Source organism: Pongo abelii, chromosome 2 (assembly GCF_028885655.2).
Source record: "Pongo abelii isolate AG06213 chromosome 2, NHGRI_mPonAbe1-v2.0_pri, whole genome shotgun sequence".
Taxonomy (NCBI): domain Eukaryota; kingdom Metazoa; phylum Chordata; class Mammalia; order Primates; family Hominidae; genus Pongo; species Pongo abelii.
Window position 1 is genome coordinate 97292702 of NC_085928.1, and position 20735 is coordinate 97313436.

Genomic DNA, 20735 nt, shown 5'->3' on the forward strand with positions numbered 1-20735 from the left:
TTTTATTATTCCTTCATCCAACCCTTATCCGTAATTACAAAATCAAGAAAACCACACTTTTTTTTTTTTTTTTTTGAGATGGAGTTTCACTCTTGCTGCCCAGGCTGGAATGCAGTGGCGCAATCTTGGCTCACTTCAAACTCCGCCTCACGGGTTCAAGCCATTCTCCTGCCTCAGCCTCCCAAGTAGCTGGGATTACAGGCATGCGCCACCACACCCGGCTAATTTTGTATTTTTACTAGAGATGAGGTTTCTCCATGTTGGTCAGGCTGGTCTTGAACTCCCGACCTCAGGTTATCTGCCCGCCTCAGAAAACCACACTTTTTTAAATAAAAAATGTTTGGTGCAAACTCATTTAATGACCAAACCTGGCTTGAGTTAATAGGAGATTACTCATAGTATGTAGCAGAAATAGTTATACATTCAGCTGTAGAAATACTTATGTACTGGATTTTGGGGTGCTGTGCCTGGCCCTGCTGGGGTTTGACGTAGCATCCTGTACATACTCCATACTAGCTTTCTCAAATGCAAACAGGTTATGAATTCCGAAACATGTCCAGCACCAAGGGTTGGAAAAGCGACTGTGGACTTGTCTGCCATAATTCATTCTCTGGATGGCCATTGAGGCCACTTTTTGCTTTTGCTAATAGGGAAGGATGCTGCAGTGAGTATCCTTGGTAGACTTGGAATTCCTGGGTTCACAGACATGCAGATTTAAAACTTTGGTGGTTATCGATAGATTGCCTTTCAAAGAGATGAGCACAGCTCCATCAGTACTGTATGTGTGAAGTTGATCATGTTACTCCCTGGCTTTCAAGAGTCTCCACAGCTGACCACAGTTGTCCATAGTTGTCCACAGCTATTCATGGCCCAGGGGCTTACATCCTTGCTCCCTTCTGTGGTGTTCACAGCCTTTCCTTCCCAGTCTGGCCCCAGGCTGTCTGCCCAGCCTCTAACCATGGTGGCTTTTCCCCCACCATTATACTTGGACCTCAGACCACCTGTAGTGTCCCTCAGTCAGTCAACAACTGACCCCCCAGTTCATCCCCCCAGTTCTCTCTCTTTCTCTCTTTCCTTATCTTTCTCCCCACTACCCCTGTACTGTGTGCCCTGGGACTCAGCCATAGGCAGCATAGAGCTGCCCTGCTCTGTGGCCTTGGCCCTCCAGGGTGCAAGCAGGAAACCCAACTTAGTTTTGATAGTCGTGAGAATAGAGAGTGAGAGGGAACAGCATTTAGGAGAGGGAACAACCTGTGGGAAGGCCCTCAGGCAAACTTGGGAGGAAGATTTGTATTTTTAGGGTTGTGGGAAACCCTTGCAGAGGTTTAAGCCAGGGAATGACTTGGCCGATTGGGCTTGTATTTTCAATACTGCAGATGCTAATGGAGAAGGTGTTAGCAGCAGGGGCTGAGAGAGGGAGTGGAGGGAGAAGGGGCAGGCCTTAGTTGCTGATTGGACCTACAGGGTAAGATGAGAGAAGGGTGGAGGACACCTTGCAGGTCTCTAGATTCACCTTATCTGGGTGGATAAGGGTGTTCTGAGCCTGAGCCTCAGGAGGAGAGGGGCTGAGAGTGGAAAGAGCAAGTCCTCTGGCTGCCAGGGCTCACATCCCAGCCCCTGCAGTTGTTGCTGTCAATCCCTGACCCTCACTGTCCTCATCTGTAAGATGGGGATTAACGTAGCGCCCTTGCAGGGTCCTGCAAATGTGGACGATGCTGACAGCAGTCAGGGGGCTGCACATAGTGGGTGCTGGGCAGGGGCAAATCTTTCCCTTCTTGTGCCAAGAAGCCACTCTCTGTTCCCCCAGAGCTAGTTTCTATGTTGGAACTGCCTTCCCAGCCATCATAGTTTCTGATTTCTCCTCTTGTCAGGCTTTGCTTTTGTTTCCCTACTGGATTCTGAGCCCCTTGGAACTCCAATCCTAGGTAGTAGAGCCTAGACATCTGCATTTCTGAAGAATTCCCCAGGTGAACTCGGCTGCTTAGAACATTCTGCATCCCTGTAGGGCTGGAGCTGTGTCTTCTTAGAGCCAGACACATAGGCAACCCTGGAATGAATGAACCACTAACAACCGTATGGCCTCGCATCTCCCACAGATAAACCCAGCAGGCCGGACTGCTCCAGTTTCGAGAGCAGCCCAGTCACCTGGGAGGGATTTTAATTTTATTATATTTTTTTCTTATTTATTTATTTATTGGAGTCAGGGTCTCACTCTGTCGCCCAGGCTGGAGTGCAGTGGCCCAATCATAGCCTACTGCAACCTCGGACTCCTGGGTTCAAGCAATCCTCCCACCTCAGCCTCCTGAGTAGCTGAAACTGCATCACCATACCTGGCTAATTTTTTAGTTTTTGTAGAGATGGGGTCTCGCTATGTTGCTCAGGCTGGTCTCGAACTTCTGGCCTGAAGTGATCCTCCTGCTTCAGCTTCCCAAAGTGCTGGGATTACAGGCATGAGCCACCATGCCCGGCTCCTGGGAGGGATCTTTAAAGTTCAGATTCCCAGACTCAGCCTTGGCAAGTCTGTTTCAGAAGGTCTGAGCTGAGCAGAGCATGATTCTCTGCTTGGATGATTCTACCCAACCATGTCAGCAGACCTGTAGGCTCTTAACATTGTGTGTCCTCCTGGCTCTGACATCCTCATTCTCAGCCACAGGCCCTGGCATGTCCTGCCATGCTGGGTGAAGTTCGTTTTCTTGGTGCCAGGTCACCAGGTGGGGTTTCTGGGTAGTGGCAACGGCTGTTCCCCTCCTGCAATTAGGAGGAGTTAAAATGTCTGGGCTCTGAACTTGTGTGTCTCTGCTGCCACCAGTAATTACACAAGGTCAAGTAGGTTTATCATAGCTGAAATTCTAACAGTTTGGGGGCCTGTGTCCCCAATTCGCTTTGGTTTGTGGTCTCATTCTCTCAGCCAGCCTTAAGGAGGGGGGGGGGAGCGTGGGGCACAGCTGCTCCTACCCCAAGAGCGCACAGAGCTCAAGTGCCAGGCTTTGCTTCCGGAAGCGCCTGCGCATTTCCATTGTCTCCCTCTCCTTGGACACAGAGGAATGATTATAACCAAATGGAGGGGTCCTCCTTTACCCGATCTCCCTGCACATTTCCGGATGGCTTTTGTAGAAATTGTGGTCATGCTCTTGATGTGCAAATCTGTTGGGTGATAGAGGTCTCATCGTGCTGGAAGAAGTGCCTCCCCAGTTGATTCTCCTCCACCCAAGCAGTCAGTGAAGGTCCAGCAGCTGGCAGAATGGAAGTTGATGGTAGACATGTGACTTGACTGGCTGAGTTCCATAATGTTCATTCCTCATTGTCATTTCTCATGTGCACTGTGGGCGTGTGTCTCTTGGACAAGAGGACTGTGGTCTGGAATCCTGGAGGGATCTTGCAAAGCAGATCCAGATCTTGGTGTCTGGAGTTAGGGCGGGGTGGTGGTGGTGCTGGATGGAGTGGGAGGGAAGACCTGGATCCTCTGAAGGCCTGCACGTGTCTGGGCCAGCAGGAAGGGGCTGAAGTGCGTGAAGGCTCATCCAAGGGTTTCTATCAGTCAGGTCACTTTCTCTGTGACTGTGGCTGAGCTTTACTGCCTCTGGAGATCCACATGCCTGTACAGTCTTGCCTTCTGGGTGGGTCTGTAATTGTTCCTCATGGGTATTTTAGTAATCTCTGGATGTATCTTTCTCCCACTTCTTCTCACCCTCCTGTTTGCTCAGCATCCCAGCTCCGGAAGGCTTCAGATTCTATCTCCTGCTCCTTTAACCCAGCTGCCCTGGGTTCACTTCATTCCAACAGAGGTCTCCTCTCTTACATCCAGCTCCCAAAATCGACAGCATTGAATACAACACTGACTCTGAAACTTGCTCACTGGGGGATCTCCAACAGGCTTTTTAACTTCTCCAAGAGACCCTCTGCTTTCCCATCTTTTTTGGTTTGTTTTTATAAAGGAGGAAAGGACACTGACCTTTGCATGGCACTGTGCTGGGCTCTTTGCTTACACTGCTTCATTGGATCTCCATAATAGTCCCATGAGGTAGACACCATTACGACCCCTGCTTTCTAGTTGGGGAAACTGAGGCATAGAGCAGTCCTTTCCAAGATCTTATAGCTGCTAAGTAGCAGAGGTCGAATGAATTTAAGTCCCAATAGTTTCACTTTGTTGTTGTTGTTGTTTCTGGGACGAAGTTTTTTTGTTTGTTTTTGTTTTTGTTTTTGTTTGAGACAGAGTCTTACTTACTCTGTCACCCAGGCTGAAGTGCAGTGGCAAAATATCGGCTCACTGCAACCTCCACCTCCCGGTTCAAGTGATTCCCCTGCCTCAGCCTCCTGAGTAGCTAGGATTCCAGGCTCATGCTACAACGCCCAGCTAATTTTTGTAGTTTTAGTGGAGACGAGGTTTCACCATGTTGGCCAGACTGGCCTTGAACTCCTGACCTCAGGTGATCTGCCCACCTCGGCCTCCCAAAGTGCTGGGATTACAGGCGTTAGCCACCACACTAGGCCCCAATAGTCTAATTTTGGAACCCCAGGCCTCCATTGGCTTTCTCTGTTGTAAATGTTTTTGCAATATAGATGTTTTAATAGCTTATGTAAAATCTTGTCATTGTGTAATTATGGTATTATGGAATCACATTTCTCTTGCATTTAGTTTATGCAAACAAAACTAGAATCTCCTAGGAAAAAAAGAGAAAAACAGCAGTTTAATCTCACTGTTCCACTTAATGAGTGTATGTTCTGAAGGATACAGGAGATTGGGGTGGTGAATCTGCTGGACTCCCTATACAGGCCCCATGTTCTAAGCACTTCAACCAGGGCAGCTCTGTGTGTGAGTCTGGGAGTTAGAGGTCTGTGTTTTCCTTTGGTTCTGACCACCGACTTTACCTGCAGTGCAGCTGAACACACAGTCACCTGCTCTAGCACTGTGGGAGAACCGAGTTGGGTTTCTCCAGAGAGGGTGAGCAGCTTACTAAGATGCATCTTCCTGAGGGGTTTTCCAGGGGAATTTTGAACTCTGCAGGATTTTCCCACTAACTTTAGAATTTGCCCTCCAGTGTCAGAAGGCTGAGTTTCATCCTCCCTTTTGCAGGGTCTTTCTCAGCTGACATTTGGGTCAGAGCACAGAGATGGAGCTAAGATTGAGCCAGAGAGTTTTGTTTTGTAGAGGAGTTGGGCTGCATATTTACTCAGGTGCCAGAACTTATGAGATATTGGAAGTTTGGGAGGTCTGGACCCGGGAGTCAGACAGACCCAGCTGTTCAACCCCTATTGTCCGGTTCCAACTGCTGGACCTTGGCCAGGTTGCTTAAAGCTGTAGTTTATTTCATTCTCGAAAATGTGGATAACAATGTGCACATCTCAGGGATCTTGTGTGAATTTGCAGTTAGAGAACAGGTCCTTGATATATCTTGGTCATCTGTGCCCCTTAACTAGAGCCTCATAGATTTCAGTGAATTGTAAATTGTCTCTAAGTGGCTAGAGTATAATTTCATAAAGCATTATTTAGAATTGGGCTTCTAAGAGAGCTCACCTTATTTTTTTCTGAATTTTGAAGCACTCTGGGCATGAAATATGCTGTACTTAAGCATTTGTCCTTGCAAGTAATGAATGATAACGAGACAAACCAGACTTTGAGCTGAGTTAGTGAGTGTGATGTGTGTTGATTCTATGAAGCTCATTTAAACAAATGCCCTGTTTGGTGAAGGATCAGGTCAGAAAATGTTTCCCTGCCCAAGGGATCCAGTTTTAACCTCAATTAGAAAAACTAGCACAAGACCATTTCTAGGGCCATTTTGCATGTCTGCCACTTCCCTTTGGGACCTCTGTTTGGGGGAGAATGTTCTTTTCTTGGTTTTTGTGCTTCTGCCCTGGTTTTTAAGGTCACTAGTTCTATGGGCAAATCTGTGCTTTCTGTGCCTAGATTTCCTCTTCTGTGAGGAGATAAGAGTTCCTGACAACACTGCTGAATGGGTTGAGCATTTGAAGCCCTCAGCAGGGTGTCTGGCATATGAAAAGGCCTCTATTGCCATTGCTTGTGGTAAGGAGGAGGACAATGATGACAATGTGACATAGACAACCCGTTGCTGGGTCCATGCCTATCATACAGTAGGCAGCACAGAATGGGGGACCCCAGTCCTGCTGTAACCACTGTGTCCTGTTCCCTCCTACCTTTGGGTCCTCCGTGAATCCATAAGCATGCTCTCTGTCCATCAACAAAAACATACTGAGTGTCCATGAAAGGCATTACTGAAGAGACCCAGAGAGAGACAGGCTGACAGTAGTAGTAGTTTGTTTTCGTTTTTGTTTTTTTTTTTTTGAGACAGAGTTTCGCTCTTATCGCCCAGGCTGGAGTGCAATGGTGCGATCTCAGCCCACTTTAACCTCCACCTCCTGGGTTCAAGCGATTCTTCTGCCTCAGCCTCCCCAGTAGCTGGGATTACAGGTGCCCGCCATCACGCCCAGCTAATTTTTGTATTTTTAATAGAGACGAGGTTTCACCCTGTTGGCCAGGCTGGTCTTGAACTCCTGAGTTCAGGTGATCCACCTGCCTTGGCTTCCCAAAGCGCTGGGATTACAGGTGTAAGCCACCACGTCCGGCCAATAGTTTTATGTAAAGCAAGGTTTTAAAACTTTTTTGTTCCGTTGGAACCATTTGACAGTATGAGAACTCCTCCAAGAACCCTAGCATGTAAATCATATAAAAGATGAGATGCCCTGGCTGAAATTGGAATACCTTTTGGCCTAAGGACAGGCATCCTGGAACCAGGCAGGGGTTGACCGCTTGTGGTATCCCCACCAGGCCTCCTATCCTGGGATCTGGGATCTGATTTTCCACTGGGAAGACTAGAGACTTGTGATATGACCTTGAGGACTGACTAACCTTCTCCCCAAACCTCCCCAAATGAACATGTGCTGGAGACCATGCCCACAGTACCAGCCTGTACATAAGCAGTGAAAACTGGAACTGGTACTCAATCTATCCATGTGATTAAGCCACAGGGGCAGCCAAGCACCAAACCTGTAGGCTGCCTGGTGGGAGTGGAGTTCAAAATACTTGTTGGAGCAAGTACGATACTGTCATTAGCCTGTTGCATCCATTTCACCATTGGGGTATCTTGACACTGTGTTTAGAAATACAAGTCCTTGTGTCCCCAGCATGCATCTTCCTTTGAGGGATAGTGACTTACGGACTCGGTTGGGTACTGTGCAGCTTTGCCGCTTGATGCCTTCTTTTCCTATGATTCTCGAGTGGCCAACCCCCCCATGTGGACCACTTTATTGCTTCAGCTGGTGGTGATGCCTCCATGGCACGGGTGTCCTGATTCCACAGCAGGTTTGTATCATCTTTCATTAGAGTGGAAGAGTACACAGTTCACTGAATGTGTTCATTTGTTCAACAAGTATTGCATTTGTCTGTGTGCTCAGGGTGCCACACAGCCTGGTGCAGTTGGGGAGACACATGTGCACACATTGGTGTGACTGGGTGAAGGAGGAGTGTGGCAGGAGCACTAAGGAGGCACCAGAGCCCATCTTCAGAGCACTCTGGGAAAATCCAAGGGGGTGACGTGAGTGGTGGAGCTGACAAAATGTCTCTCAGAGAATGGTCGTGGGACCTCACTTCCAAATTCTTGCCCCAGCAATCTCCCATAACCTCCATAGTGTTTGGCGTCCAGGGATGATGGAGTAGAAATGCAAATAGAAATAGTTAACACTAACCATTGAGTACATCTTCTTGGCTAAGCACTGGACTTGGATGATCTCATTTCATGCAAGGGTACACAACCTGCTGTGATGACACACTGCACTGCCACAGCCCTCCTTATACTTTCTGTCACCCTCCTCTTCACTCTTGTAATCTCTTTTTCCTCCTTGTTAATTACTTATGCTGTGTTCTTTATCCAAAGAAGCCCTGGCTTGTTGACCTGGTAGGCTGTTATTCACCCTTCAAAATTCAGCCCAGTCATCACCTCCTCTGAGAAGCCTTCCATGATATGCTCAGGCTGACTTGGTGCTCTTCCTCTTACAACTGTATATCCCATCATTACAGCTTTATTACATTGTACTGTAATGGTCAGAGGTTTTTTGTTTTTTTTTTAACTTTGAAACAATTTTAGTAATCCTAACATATATAAACATTTTTGTTGGTGTTGGTGTTGTAAAATGCTAGTGGTGGCCAGGCGCTGTGGCTCACGCCTGTAATCCCAGCACTTTGGGAGGCCAAGGCGGGAGGATCACGAGGTCAGGAGTTCGAGACCAGCCTAATCAACGTGGTGAAACCCCATCTCTACTAAAAATACAAAAATTAGCCAGGCGTGGTGGCACATGCCTGTAATCCCAGCTACTCAGGAGGCTGATGCAGGAGAATCACTTGAACCCAGGAGGTGGAAGTTGTAGTGAGCCAAGATCGCGCCACTGCACTCTAGCCTGGGCGACAGAGCAAGACATGGTTTTAAAAAAAAAAGTGCTGGTGGTACAGATATAACTGATGCCTGTCTTAGCCTCCAGCCAGTCCCATATCCCACTTCAGAGACAGCCACTTAAAAATAACTTTGAGGTTGTGTTTTCTAAACTTTAAAAAATATATTTATGGGCTGGGCGCGGTGGCTCATGCCTGTAATCCCAGCACTTTGGGAGGCTGAGGAGGGCAGATCACGAGGTCAGGAGATTGAGACCATCCTGGCTAACATGGTGAAACCCCGTCTCTACTGAAAATACAAAAAAACTAGCCAAACATGGTGGCGGGCGCCTGTAGTCCCAGGTATTTGGGAGGCTGAGGCAGGAGAATGGCGTGAACCCAGGAGGCAGAGCTTGCAGTGAGCTGAGATCACGCCACTGTACTCCAGCCTGGGTGACAGAGCGAGACTCCATCTCAAAATAAACAAACAAACAAAATATATATATATAAAATATATATATATTTATGTACATACAGTGTTATGCTGGGACATGTTTAACAGTCAGCTCTTGGGGACAGGTTGGAGAGCGGGGAGCCATGATTTGCAGCATTTTCTGATTTCCATGGTGTAAAACTCCCACCATGGCCAACAAACCCCGACATGACTGAACAGAGTTGGAAAGAGATGTGCACCATTGGCCTTCTCAAACTAGTATGTGCCGGCTCTCATCCACCACTGCTTCATATAGCTGGAGTCTTGAAGTATGTGGGGTTTTTCTTTTGCTAGAAACATCATTATACTTTAGGTTCTGTTCTTGCTTTTTTTCCCCTCTAATGTTGAGTTGAGCTGTGTTTCCCATGCTAGTGCGTCTAGATCTGCTTTGTTGTTTTAGCTGTTGCATATTCTACACCAAGCAGTCATTATTTCTCCAGTGCCTTATCGATGGACAGTTTGGTGGTTTTTCATAGGGTATGTCTCCTCATAGTAGTCCCCATCCTCCTGGGGCATAGGAACTTTTCATTTGTATCCATGTAGATGCTTCAAGACCACGCGTGGGTGGACTCAGGGTGATAGTGGATGCTTGGAAACAATGCCAAGCTGGCCTAGATGCGCTGCTGTGTCCACACTGACCAGAGCACTGTTTGGTAACTGACCTAATGTCTCGGCTGCTCATGTCATTATCTCTGGTTCAGTTTAGTGGCCACATCAGCCCTCGGGGGTGGTGGCCTCGTTTTTAGCCAAGGGCTCTGGGTCATGTTTCTTGGCCACTGGGGAGGTGAAGTCATCTGGAGCGGGTGGCTTGGGACCCTGTGGTCCCAGCCTGAGCCATCCAACCATCCTTTAGTTCTGATGTTGGCTCTGGCCCTGAGATTGGCAGACAGTAAGAAAAAATGTATCCAGCTCTCTCCTTGCTCAGATAAAAGCCTGGAGGACGACTCTGACTGTTGTTTGCTGATAAAAGTTTATAAAGCTGTGAGTGCCAAGCATGAGGCAGAGCAAGGAGTACACGGAGCTTTTGTAAATTTCCCTGGAGGGCATGTCCTCTTTTGAGATCTGAAGATGAAAAGATCTTATTTGGTGGAGTCTTGATTTTGTTGTTTGTGTACTTATGAAGACTTTTTTTCTTAGTATATATATATTTTTTGGTAATTAAGTATGTGAAAGTGTTTGTTAAACACCAACTGTATGCCTAACACTCCATTAGGGTGGGGTTATTATGGAAGCAGAGTGGGGTCTGGTTTAAGAGCATGAGCTCTGGAATCAGATGGTGTGTGTTCAAGTCCCTCCTCTACCATGATACACTTTGGGATCTTGAACAAGTTAATTCACCATTCTGTGCCTCAGTTTCCTACTATTCAATAGAGGGATTGTGATAGTGCCCGCTTCGTAGGGTGGGAGAAGAGGAAGCAAGATATAATGCATGAGGAGCACTGAGTCTGGTGCATATGAGGTGCTCAGTAAAGGCTGTTGTTATTAGTAGGAGTTATTATTAATTAGCACTAGAAGTTCACATACAATCAGAACTAGGAACAGAATGGAATGTGCAAGACCTTGAAACGTTCTTTTCTTGAGACACTTGCAGTTTGTTTGGGGAGACGAGAGTAGGTGTTTGGTCCTATTAGCAATCAGTATATGACAGTCATAATGAAGTCCAAATGATGTGGTTTTTATTTCAAGTTCTACAGAAGTTGGTGGGGAGTGGGGAGCGCCTGAGAGGAGATGGGGCTCATAGATGGGGTCACTGTATGTGAGAGGCAGGTAAAGGAGTGAAGGAGAGACAGAGGAGGGCACTGTGCAGCAGGTGTCAGTAGCTGATCAGTTCCAGGTCAGTCTGGCGGGCAGCGGTTGGCAGGGTGGTGGGTGTTGAGGAGGTCAGCTGGGGTCTGCTTCATTCAGAGGTGAAAGGACACAGGCCTGTGGAGTGGAAATGGGATGAAGCAGGCAGAACCATTTATTAAAGCATCTTATTGAAGCACAGCATACCCACACAGAAGGGCACCGGTCATAACCGTATCACTTGATGGATTTTCACAAATGGATCATACCTGGATTAAGAAACAGAACTTTGCCAGCACCCCAGAAGCCCCATCATCCCTCTTCCAGCCACCACTCCCCAACTAGAACCACTATCCTAACTCCTAATAGCCTGGGATAGTTTTACGTGTTTTGGTATTTTCTTTTCTTTTCTTTTCTTTGTTTCTTCTTTTTTTTTTTGAGATGGAGCCTTGCTCTGTCGCCCAGGCTGGAGTGCAGTGGCGTGATCTCAGCTCACTGCAACCTCCACCTCCCGGGTTCAAGCGATTCTCCTGCCTCAGCCTCCCGAGTAGCTGGGACTACAGGCACGTGCCACCACGCCTGGCTAATTTTTTGTATTTTTAGTAGAGGTGGGGTTTCACCGTGTTAGCCAGGATGGTCTCAATCTCCTGACCTCGTGATCCACCTGCCTCGGCCTCCGAAAGTGCTGGGATTACAGGCATGAGCCACTGTGCCTGGCCCTGTTTTGGTACTTTCTGTAGACAGACTTGGACAGTACACACTCTTGTGTTTGGCATCTTTAGCTCAGCATTGTTTTCTGAGTGTCTTGTTGCTGCATGTAGTTGTAGGTCATCCATTCTCATTGCTGGGAATCACCACCATTGATTTCATTCATTCTATTGTTGATGAGCATTTGGGTAGCTTCCAGTTTGGGTTTGTGGTAGGTCACATAATGGCCCTCCCAAAAGATGTTTCTGACCTAATCCCTGGTCACAGGTACCGTTCGCCAGTAATACCTGGGACTGTGTTACCTTACATGGCAAAAGAGACTTTGCAGATGTGATGACTTTAAGGATCTTGACATGGGGAGATTATCCTTGAGGGACCAATGTGGTCACAAGGATTCTTATAGGAGGGTCTGGTTCAGAGAATGAGATGTGTTGATTAAAGCAGAGGAAAGAGAAGACAGAGATTTGAAGATACCATTGCTGGCAATGAAAACAAGAGGAGGAGCCACAAGCCGAAGAATGCAAAGTGACCTTTAGAAGCTGGAAAAGGCAAGAGAACAGAGTCTCCTCTAGAGCCTCCAGGAGGAATGCTGCCCTGCAAGGCCATGTGGACCCATTTCTGACCTACATTGCTATGAGAGGAGATACATTTGTGCTGTTTTAAGTCACTAAGCGTGTGGTAATTGGTTACAGCAACAATAAAAGACAAATGTTGGGGAGCTGTGCCTAGTGCTACTGAGGACATTGTAGAATATGTCTCTTGGTGCACGTGCGTACCTAGGAGCAAATGCAGGTTGACTCGACATTGTCATGGTCTTCCAAGATGGTGGGACCAATTTATGTTCCCAGCAACAGCAGTATATGAGAGTGCTGGTTGCTTCACATTCTCACCAACACTTGGTGCTTCCTGGGACATTTTTAAATGAAGAATTAGCAGGACCTGCTGTCCAATGGACGCAGTTGTGCTTTTCAGGAGGTTGATGCAGGAGGTATCAGTAAATACCAATGGGTGCTGATCCTGCCAGCTGAGGAGAGGAACGAGGGAGTGGTGATGCCAGAGTTTTTAGCTGGGAAAAACTGGAATTCCTCTTCCATGCAGGTGACTGGGATGGGAAATACTGATGAACTTTAGATTAACATGAAACTTTCCATCTGAAGAGTTAGAACAGCGCTTATCTCATCTTTGTAACTTTGTGACTAACCAAGGGATGTGGTGGGTGTTGTGTGGTGGGGAAAAAGCCCATGCTGTTCATCAGCCCTCATTTAAGTGCTGCGATTATAAGCAAGTCACACCCTCTCAGATCTCTGGTTTTGCCATCTGTAAAATGGGTATGATCCTGGCTTTTCTGCAGGGCCCTGGCAGATGAAAGGAGCCTCTGTGTGAGAGCCCTGAACTTACCACCTATAAATAGGAGGCACTGAGTCAGCAGTGGCTGTGGTCATTACCAACAATGGTATAGGTCTGAGGCGGTGGCCGACGCCTGTAATCCCACCACTTTGGTAGGCTGAGGTGCAAGAATTGCTTGAGGCCAGGAGTTGGAGACCAGCCTGGGCAACATAGCAAGACCCCGTCTCTACAAAAAATAAAAAAAATGAGCCAGGTTGGTAATGTGCACCTGTAGTTCCAGCTAGGCTAAGGCAGGAGGATCACTTGAGCCCAGGAATTTGAGGCTGTAGTGAACTATGATTACATCACTGCACTCCAGCCTGGGCAACAGCAAGACTCTGCCTTAAAAACAAACAAAACAATGGTATGAAACCCCTGGGTTTAGAGTGTTCCTGGGGCTGAACACTCAACCTTGAGAGGGATCTGAGAGTATCACCTCTTGGTTGACATCCAGGGCAGATGAGGTTAAGCTCATGATCAACCCGACAACCCCTGGGGCCTCATTGAGACACTATTCCCTACCCGATTCCTGAAATGGCTTTTGAAATTTTTTGTTTATTCATTCATTTGTTCATTCATTCAGCCACCACCGAGCTTTCCTGTGCATGTCATGCCACAGTCGGGAGGAACACAGACTCCCAGGCCAAATGCCTGGGGTTCCAGTCTCAGCTTTATTATTTACTACCTGTGTGGCCTTTGCCAAGTCTTAACTTCTTTGTGCCCAGTTTTCTGATTCTTCACGTGAGGTGGTAACAGTCCCTGCCTCCTAGGGCTGGTGTGAGAATTTGATGCAACAATCCATGTCAGTGTCTGTGTCAGGCCCTCGGGCATCCCTCAGTGCTAGGGCACAGAGATCTATGCCCCTAGTCCCTGCCCCTAGCCACAGGCTGAAGGGTGATGGTTGTTTTTTTTTTTTTTTTGAGATGGAGTCTTGCTCTGTCGCCCAGGCTGGAGTGCAGTGGCACAATCTTGGCTCACTGCAAGCTCCGCCTCCCGGGTTCACACCATTCTCCTGCCTCAGCCTCCTGAGTAGCTGGGAATATAGGCGCCCGCCACCACGCCCAGCTAATTTTTTTGTGTTTTTAATAGAGACGGGGTTTCACCGTGTTAGCCAGGATGGTCTTGATCTCCTGACCTCGTGATCCGCCTGCCTCGGCCTCCCAAAGTGCTGGGATTACAGGCGTGAGCCACCATGCCCAGCCTGAAGGGTGATGGTTTATTGGTGCTTGTCTACAGAATATTTTTGCCAATATGGGAAAGGAAAAACCTAAACTCTGACCTAGAACTAGCCAGTGGTCCCTCAAAGGCAGGCTCTGATCCCTCATGGCTGCTTGGGAAATGTGGCTTTGAGGAGAGTCCTTTGGTTGGCATCATTTTGGAATGTGGGTGTAAAGTCCCTTGCAGCAGTTACATGCTGCATAGGAGCTTGGGACACTGAGCAAACTTGGTTTCTAGGCCCAAATGAGGTAGGTTGAGGTGTTCACAGCTGCAGAAGTGACCCAGGTATGGGCTACTCAATTCCTCTTCATACCCTTCGCGGATGCAGTGGCAACTCCGGGACTCTGAACTCAAGTCCCACCACCCTTCCATCTTTTCTTCTTCCAGGATCCACATTTTCACTCTTGCCTTAGCCTGGGCCCCTCCATGATGCACATGTCTCAGCTGATGAAGTTAGCTCTGATGGAAGCCAGAGCAGTGGCCCCTGACAGGGATCCAGATGCTAAAAATATTTCATGGTGTGCTTTTTGCAAGTTAAAGACCAGCACTGGAGGCAGTGGCTGGGGACTCTCCCCTACACTGACAGTCTAACGCCTTGGGGTACAAGGGTCCCAGGTATCCTGTAGGTCCTGCTCACCTAGATTGGAGAATTTATTTAAATGGTGCTTTAATCTGGCCAGGCCTGTGGTAGGGCAGATGGAGGAGGCTGTGCTGGAGATGTGGCCAAGCAGGCCTGTGATTCTCAGCAATCAAAGTAGTGGATGCAGCAGTGCTGGACCATTCAGCCAGCACTAGCTTAGAAGAACATGGGTGGTCCAAATTACCCTGACCCCCCGTGCCTGGAAGATGACAGGCTGGAGACCAATACACTATCCCTCAGTATGATCTGCACAACCAGTTCTACAGTTGAAACTGATGGCTATTTCTTTGGTTGACATTAAATGAAGTAGCAGTTTTGTGTTTGGGGCCATGTGGTCCAAAGAAAATCTATCTTTTGATGCTCAACCACACCCATAGTGGTGAGGAATGCAGTGCCTGAGACTGAAGAAGGATCCCAGAGTTATTGCTCAGACTCATCCTGGGGCAAATGTTCAGGAAACGGAATAGTGGGCGGAATCCTCCATACCACTGGAATATTCTTCTCCTGTGCACACTGTGTCTGTCTCCCTCCCTTGTCTTTCTCTTTGCCTCTGTTGCTCCTAAGCACACCTGCTTGAATCCTTACCTAAACTTGGGCGTCATGCACCCGAATGGTATTTTACCAGTCCAGGTGGTCATTTTGTGACATGAAACTCACAGCTCATACTTGGAGATGCCCTCTGTGTTCTTCATTCTGTGCCCAGTGCTCTGCTCTTGAGAGTCTTCGCACTGGAAGATATTACCTGCTTATTAACATCCCCTCATTCATTAAGTACTGATTGAGTGCTTACTATGCACCAGGCCTTCATGAAGTTGCATGTAGTTGCACTGAAATTGTGGCCAAAAAGAGTTTGGCCTCACCTGTCTCTACATACATAGCGTGTGCCAAGCTCCAAATAACCAAACCCACCTGCAGAAGGGCCCCAGTGAGGATATGTAATCATATTCCCAGCTGGGATGACAGTTCACAACCCATAAAACCAGGGCCCATAAAACAATGACTTAAAGAACAAAGAAATTTCTCTGTAAGGTAGTAGTTCTAAGGTGACAGGAGTGGCCTTGCTAGATGCAATCACAGGCCCAGGTGGTTTCTACCTTGTTGCTTTGTCATTCCAAGTGCATTGTCATCATCTGCATGGGCAGAGCTGGGTTCCAGCCCGTGGGAAGGGTGCTCATATCCTAAGACCTAGACCGAGAAGTGGCACACATCACTTCTTCTCACGTTCCACTGGGAACCCAGACATTTGGCTATATCTCCCTGCAAGGATGCTTGGAAAATGTGGTACCTGGCCGGGTGCAGTGGCTCAAGCCTGTAATCTCAGCACTTTGGGAGGTTGAGATGGGCGGCTCGCCTGAGGTCAGGAGTTCAAGACCAGCCTAGCCAACATGGTCTAACCCTGTCTGTACTAAAAATACAAAAATTAGCAGGATATGGTGGCGTGTGCCTGTAATCTCAGCTGCTCGGGAGGCTGAGGCAAAGGAGTGGTGTGACCCTGGGAGGCGGAAGTTGCAGTGAGCTGAGATCGTGCCACTGCACTCCAGCATGGGTGACCGAGCGAGACTCTGTCTCAAAAAAAGAAAAGAAAAGAAAAGAAAATGTTGTACCTGATAAAACTTGAATAATTATGGAAGAAGGAAAGATTGGATTTTGGTGGACACTGGGTAACCCTTGATACATTCCCCTTGTATTTAATGCAGCTCTTTGTGTGTTTATAACATAAATGTACCTAGATGATAAATGTTGGTTGTTTTGCTTTTTAAAAAAGGAGACCTGAGCCTGCCATACTGAGTCTATGGACAGTTCCACAGCAATGAATCAATGCAGCTGTAGAGGAATGGAAGAAAACAAGGAAAGGTAAAAATAATTAAATAACCTAAATAATTAAAAATTTAAAAATTCCTGCAGGCAACAATTAAATGCAATGGAGGGCTTCCTTTAAGCCTACATAAGTCAGTAGAGGCCATCAAGAATGTGGAGATAGTGCTAGGCATGGTGTCTCATGCCTATAATCCCGGCACTTTGCAATGCTGAGGTGAGAGAGGATCACTTGAGCCCAGGAGTTCGAGACCAGCCTGGGTAACATAGTGAGACCTCATTTCTACTAAAAATAAAAAAAAATTAGCCAGGCATGGTGATGTGTGCCTGTAGTCCCAGCTACTTGGGAGGCTGAGGCGGGAGGATTGTTTGAGTCCAGCAGGTTGAGGTTGCACTGAGCCATGATCACACCATTATACTGTAGCCTGCGTGACAGAGTGAGACCTTGTCAAAAAAAAAAAAAAAAAAAGAATTTGGAGATAGCAAAATTTCACGTATTTTCTTCCACATCTCTAATTTCTTACTAGAGATGTTTCTTTCACATCTCTGCCAGAGGAGGAATGCCATTCAGTATGAAGGGATTTTTCTAAGACTTAGAAGGAAGTGTTGGTATAAGTAGGACCAATGTGATATAGAATTAAATATTTATTTCAAACTATGGACATTCATTCCAAAACACTGTGCGCCATGCTCGGATGTGTTGTGCCAGCATTTGTGAGTGGCCAGTCCCCCAAGAGGAGGCAAAGGCAGACCCTGGGCTCTTGGCAGCTCTGTCTTCTCTTTGATTCACCATTTCTTTCTCCTTCTTATGCCTTTTTTTTAAGCCAGTTGTGGTAGTGTGTGCCTGTAGTCCCAGCTACTCAGGAGGCTGAAGCAAGAGGATTGCTTGAGCCTAGGAGTTTAAGGCTGAAGTGCACTACAATTGCACTTGTGAATAGCCACTACACTCCAGCCTGGGCAACACAGCAAGACTCCATCTCTAAAATAAATAATTACATATAAATAATTAAAAACTTTTAATGTAATGTCAATAATTACAATTAATTTAATTTAATTTATTTATTTACTTTTCTTTGAGACAGAGTTTTTGCTCTGTTGCCCAGGCTAGAGTGCAATGGTACAATCTCAGCTCACTGCAACCTCCACCTCCTGGGTTCAAATGATTTTCCTTCCTCAGCCTCCCGAGTAGCTGAGATTACAGGTGTTCACCACCACACATGGCTAATTTTTGTATTTTTAGTAGAGATGAAATTTCACTATGTTGGCCAGGTTGGTTTCGAACTCTTGACCTCAGGTGATCTACCTACCTCAGCCTCCCAAAGTGCTGGGATTACAGGCGTGAGCCACCACGCCCAGCCTAAAATTAATTTTATTTATAAATAAATAAATACATTTTCCTTGTTAAAAATACAAATGAAATCCCCGTTGACTCCCATTTTCATTCCCAGCTCCTACCTCATCCCTGCCCTTCCCAGAAGTAACCACTGGGATCTACCTTGTACATTTTCTTCCATAACTTTGTTAGTTATCTAGATACATAGAACAAAAGTCACTCTTTTCTTTCTTCCTTTTTTTTTCTGTTTTTAAATATGTACTGTCATACTATGCTTGTTAGCCTATTTTGTAGCCCTTTTATAAATTCAATAATATGTCCTAAAATGTTTTCAAGACATATGTTAATCTACATTTTTTTTTTTTACTGCAGCCAGGTGAATAGTATATCCACATACGAGGATCCAACTGTTTATTGGGCCATTTCCCTGATGGTGGTGGTTAGCTTCGTTCTGTTTGTTGCCCTTATGGTAGTGCTGTGATGTGCTTTCTGGTATGTTCCACCTGAGCACATGGGCAAGAGTTCTCTAGGGAGGTTGCCGGGGATTAGAGTTGCTGGGTCATCCTGTGTATGCCTGTAAGGTCTGAAACATCACCAGTTCGTTCTCCAAAGGGCACTGCTTGTCACCTGGGCACCAGATCTCCTATTTGCCCACCATCTTGCCATGCCTCAGGTCTTCGGCTTTTTAATTTTGCTAGTCTTTTGGGTGAATGATTGTGTCTGTCTGTGGTTGTAATTTCCTCTGCCTCCTCTGAACTCTGAGGATGTTCATCTTCTCAGGACTGTGTTGCCTAGCTTCATCTCCTGATGGTGCCATAAGCCTCTGTCCCCACAGGGACCCATCCACCTATCCAGAGTCCCAGGGCCCCAGGGCATCTGGGGAGCCTGGTCCTTCCCAGGAGTGGTTGCTACGTTGTTTTCTCTTCTGAGAAGCATCCAAGGAGTATACTTATACTCCCCCAGGAGAGTCCAGCCCAGGATCATCTGCTTCTCCTTCTAACCCTGAGGGATTTCAAAGAGCCCTCAGCTGGATTTCCCTACTTTTATATCCACCACTACCATCACTGATGCCATCAGCATTGGCAACAGTTTGAGTATTTACTATGTCGGCCTCTGCGTGGATCACTTGGCCTGTTTATCTCATTTAATTCTCACAATGGTCCTCTAAGGTAGGGAGTTGTGTTGTTTCTCCCCATTTTGTGGCCATTAGGTAACAGACAGAAACATATTCAAAACCAACCCAAAGAGTAAAAGGAAACCAGCAAAACTTTTCTCACCATGGAGCCCTGGTTTCTACCCAGTGCTGTCACTTGGAGTAACAGACAGACCCACATTTGTTGAGTGCTGAGTTCTGTTTAATGAGCATGGCTTTGGGGCCATCACGCCCTTGTTTGCAGTTGATTTGACCACACTCAGTTGTTATTCAGAATCTGTGATATTTCTAGGGGAGAGCAGAGTTGAAAGTGATGGCTTTGTCTCTGTCCAGTGTATGAACAGGGGCTCCTGCATATCACCAGTACCACTGTTCTTGGGTACAGTTAGGGATGGCAGCCTCACCCATGCCCATCCAAAATGTTTCTCTGCAAAGGGGTTCTACAGGTTGAGCATATTTGTCATGGGGAGTACATATACTTGCCTATGGGGAGTACATAAACTGAGCTGTGCAGGGAGAGGAAGTACTTCACTTGCGCTCCCTAGACCTAATCAGTCAACCTACCCTAAAATGTTTAACTTTAGGTCTTATTCTAAGATCAAGAAATTGCAGACAGAGTGCAATTTCAAATGCCTTTCTCAGCCCCCATCTTCTTCTTATATATTTCAGAGACATAAAAATTTAGAGCCGGAAGAAATTCTAGATTCATTGTGTTTAACTCTGCATTACAGTTTTAAGCAGACAGACCTAGAGTGATGAAATGATTGCCAAGTTCATGCTCCCACGTCTCCAGGGTCTGGCTCTGACTCTTTCCACAACATCACAGCTACCTCTTGTGCAATTATTAGGAGACTGATCCTCTCTTCTTCCAAAACTGCCTCACATGATTCACCCACCTCAGCCTCCCAAAGTACTGATTCAGCGGGTAATATCTTGCAGAAAACTAGCCCATTGAATGATTAATTGATTTTTCATTCAGTGGGCATTGATTGAATACTATTGTATGCACAAGTGACAAAAAGATGGGTAAGATATGAATTCTTAGGGAATTCAGAGTCTGGCATCTGTGGGGGAGAGGTAGTTGCACACATCTGAGCAGTGGTTAAGTGGAAACTCATGAATCTACGTTGGTCAGTGGGGATAATAATAGTATCTCCCACAGCGGGTCATTGGGGATGTTCTGAGTTAATCATTGGAAAGCTCCTGGCATATGGTCAGTACCCAGTAAAGGCAGCAGTTTTTGTTTTTGTTTGCTTACTTTTAGTCACATATAGAGTGAAGAACCTAGAAAGACTTTTCTGTCAGGAGAATGATAGACTTATATTTCAGAAATGGTAATCAGTAAACACAATTTATCATCTTACATGTATTTATCTTTTTAGTGTCTCTCTCACCTATTGGACTGCAAACCTCATGGGGCCAGGTCTCACCTCTCGTGTTCACCATTATTACACAGTTCACCTCATTACTGTGTGCTTGGCACACAGTAGGTACTTACTAATATTTCTAGACCAATGAGTAAAAGGGGTGGAGTAACAAGATAGGGTGGACCTAGGATCCTTGAGATGAGGTGCTGAGACAAAGCCGACCAGCTGGAAGGACCACAGATCAGCCTGGGCCAACCCCACTTCCTCAAGGACTGGGGCTCCCTGGAATCCCTGCCCACAGGCCATGCTTCCCTTTGTGAGATGCAGTTTTTTTCCTGTGATTTATGGGCAGTTTGTCTTTTAACCAAGTGACTTTATTGTGAGGAGAACTATTTGCATAGCATTTATTGACTGAGCCATAATTTCTTGCTGCTTCTACTTCTGGATGCTAACTTAC

The 20735-nt window shown here is 46.6% G+C and overlaps 1 protein-coding gene across 7 annotated transcripts in view; it reads left to right on the forward strand.

Annotated features, from left to right (window-relative positions):
* ARHGEF3 (Rho guanine nucleotide exchange factor 3) overlaps window positions 1-20735 on the forward strand; it is a 349785-nt gene that overhangs the window by 27797 nt on the left and 301253 nt on the right. For 4 of the 7 annotated variants that reach the window (XM_002813615.6, XM_063722058.1, XM_009238885.4 and 1 more), the window contains exon 2: window positions 16376-16464. The exons of 2 other annotated variants lie outside the window; for them this stretch is intronic. In XM_002813615.6, coding sequence (XP_002813661.1) covers window positions 16403-16464 — 62 coding nt within the window. In that variant the 5' untranslated portion in view covers window positions 16376-16402. Of the gene's footprint in view, window positions 1-16373; window positions 16465-20735 lie in introns of those variants that run through there. One more of the 7 variants, XM_054552020.2, reaches the window with a different exon arrangement.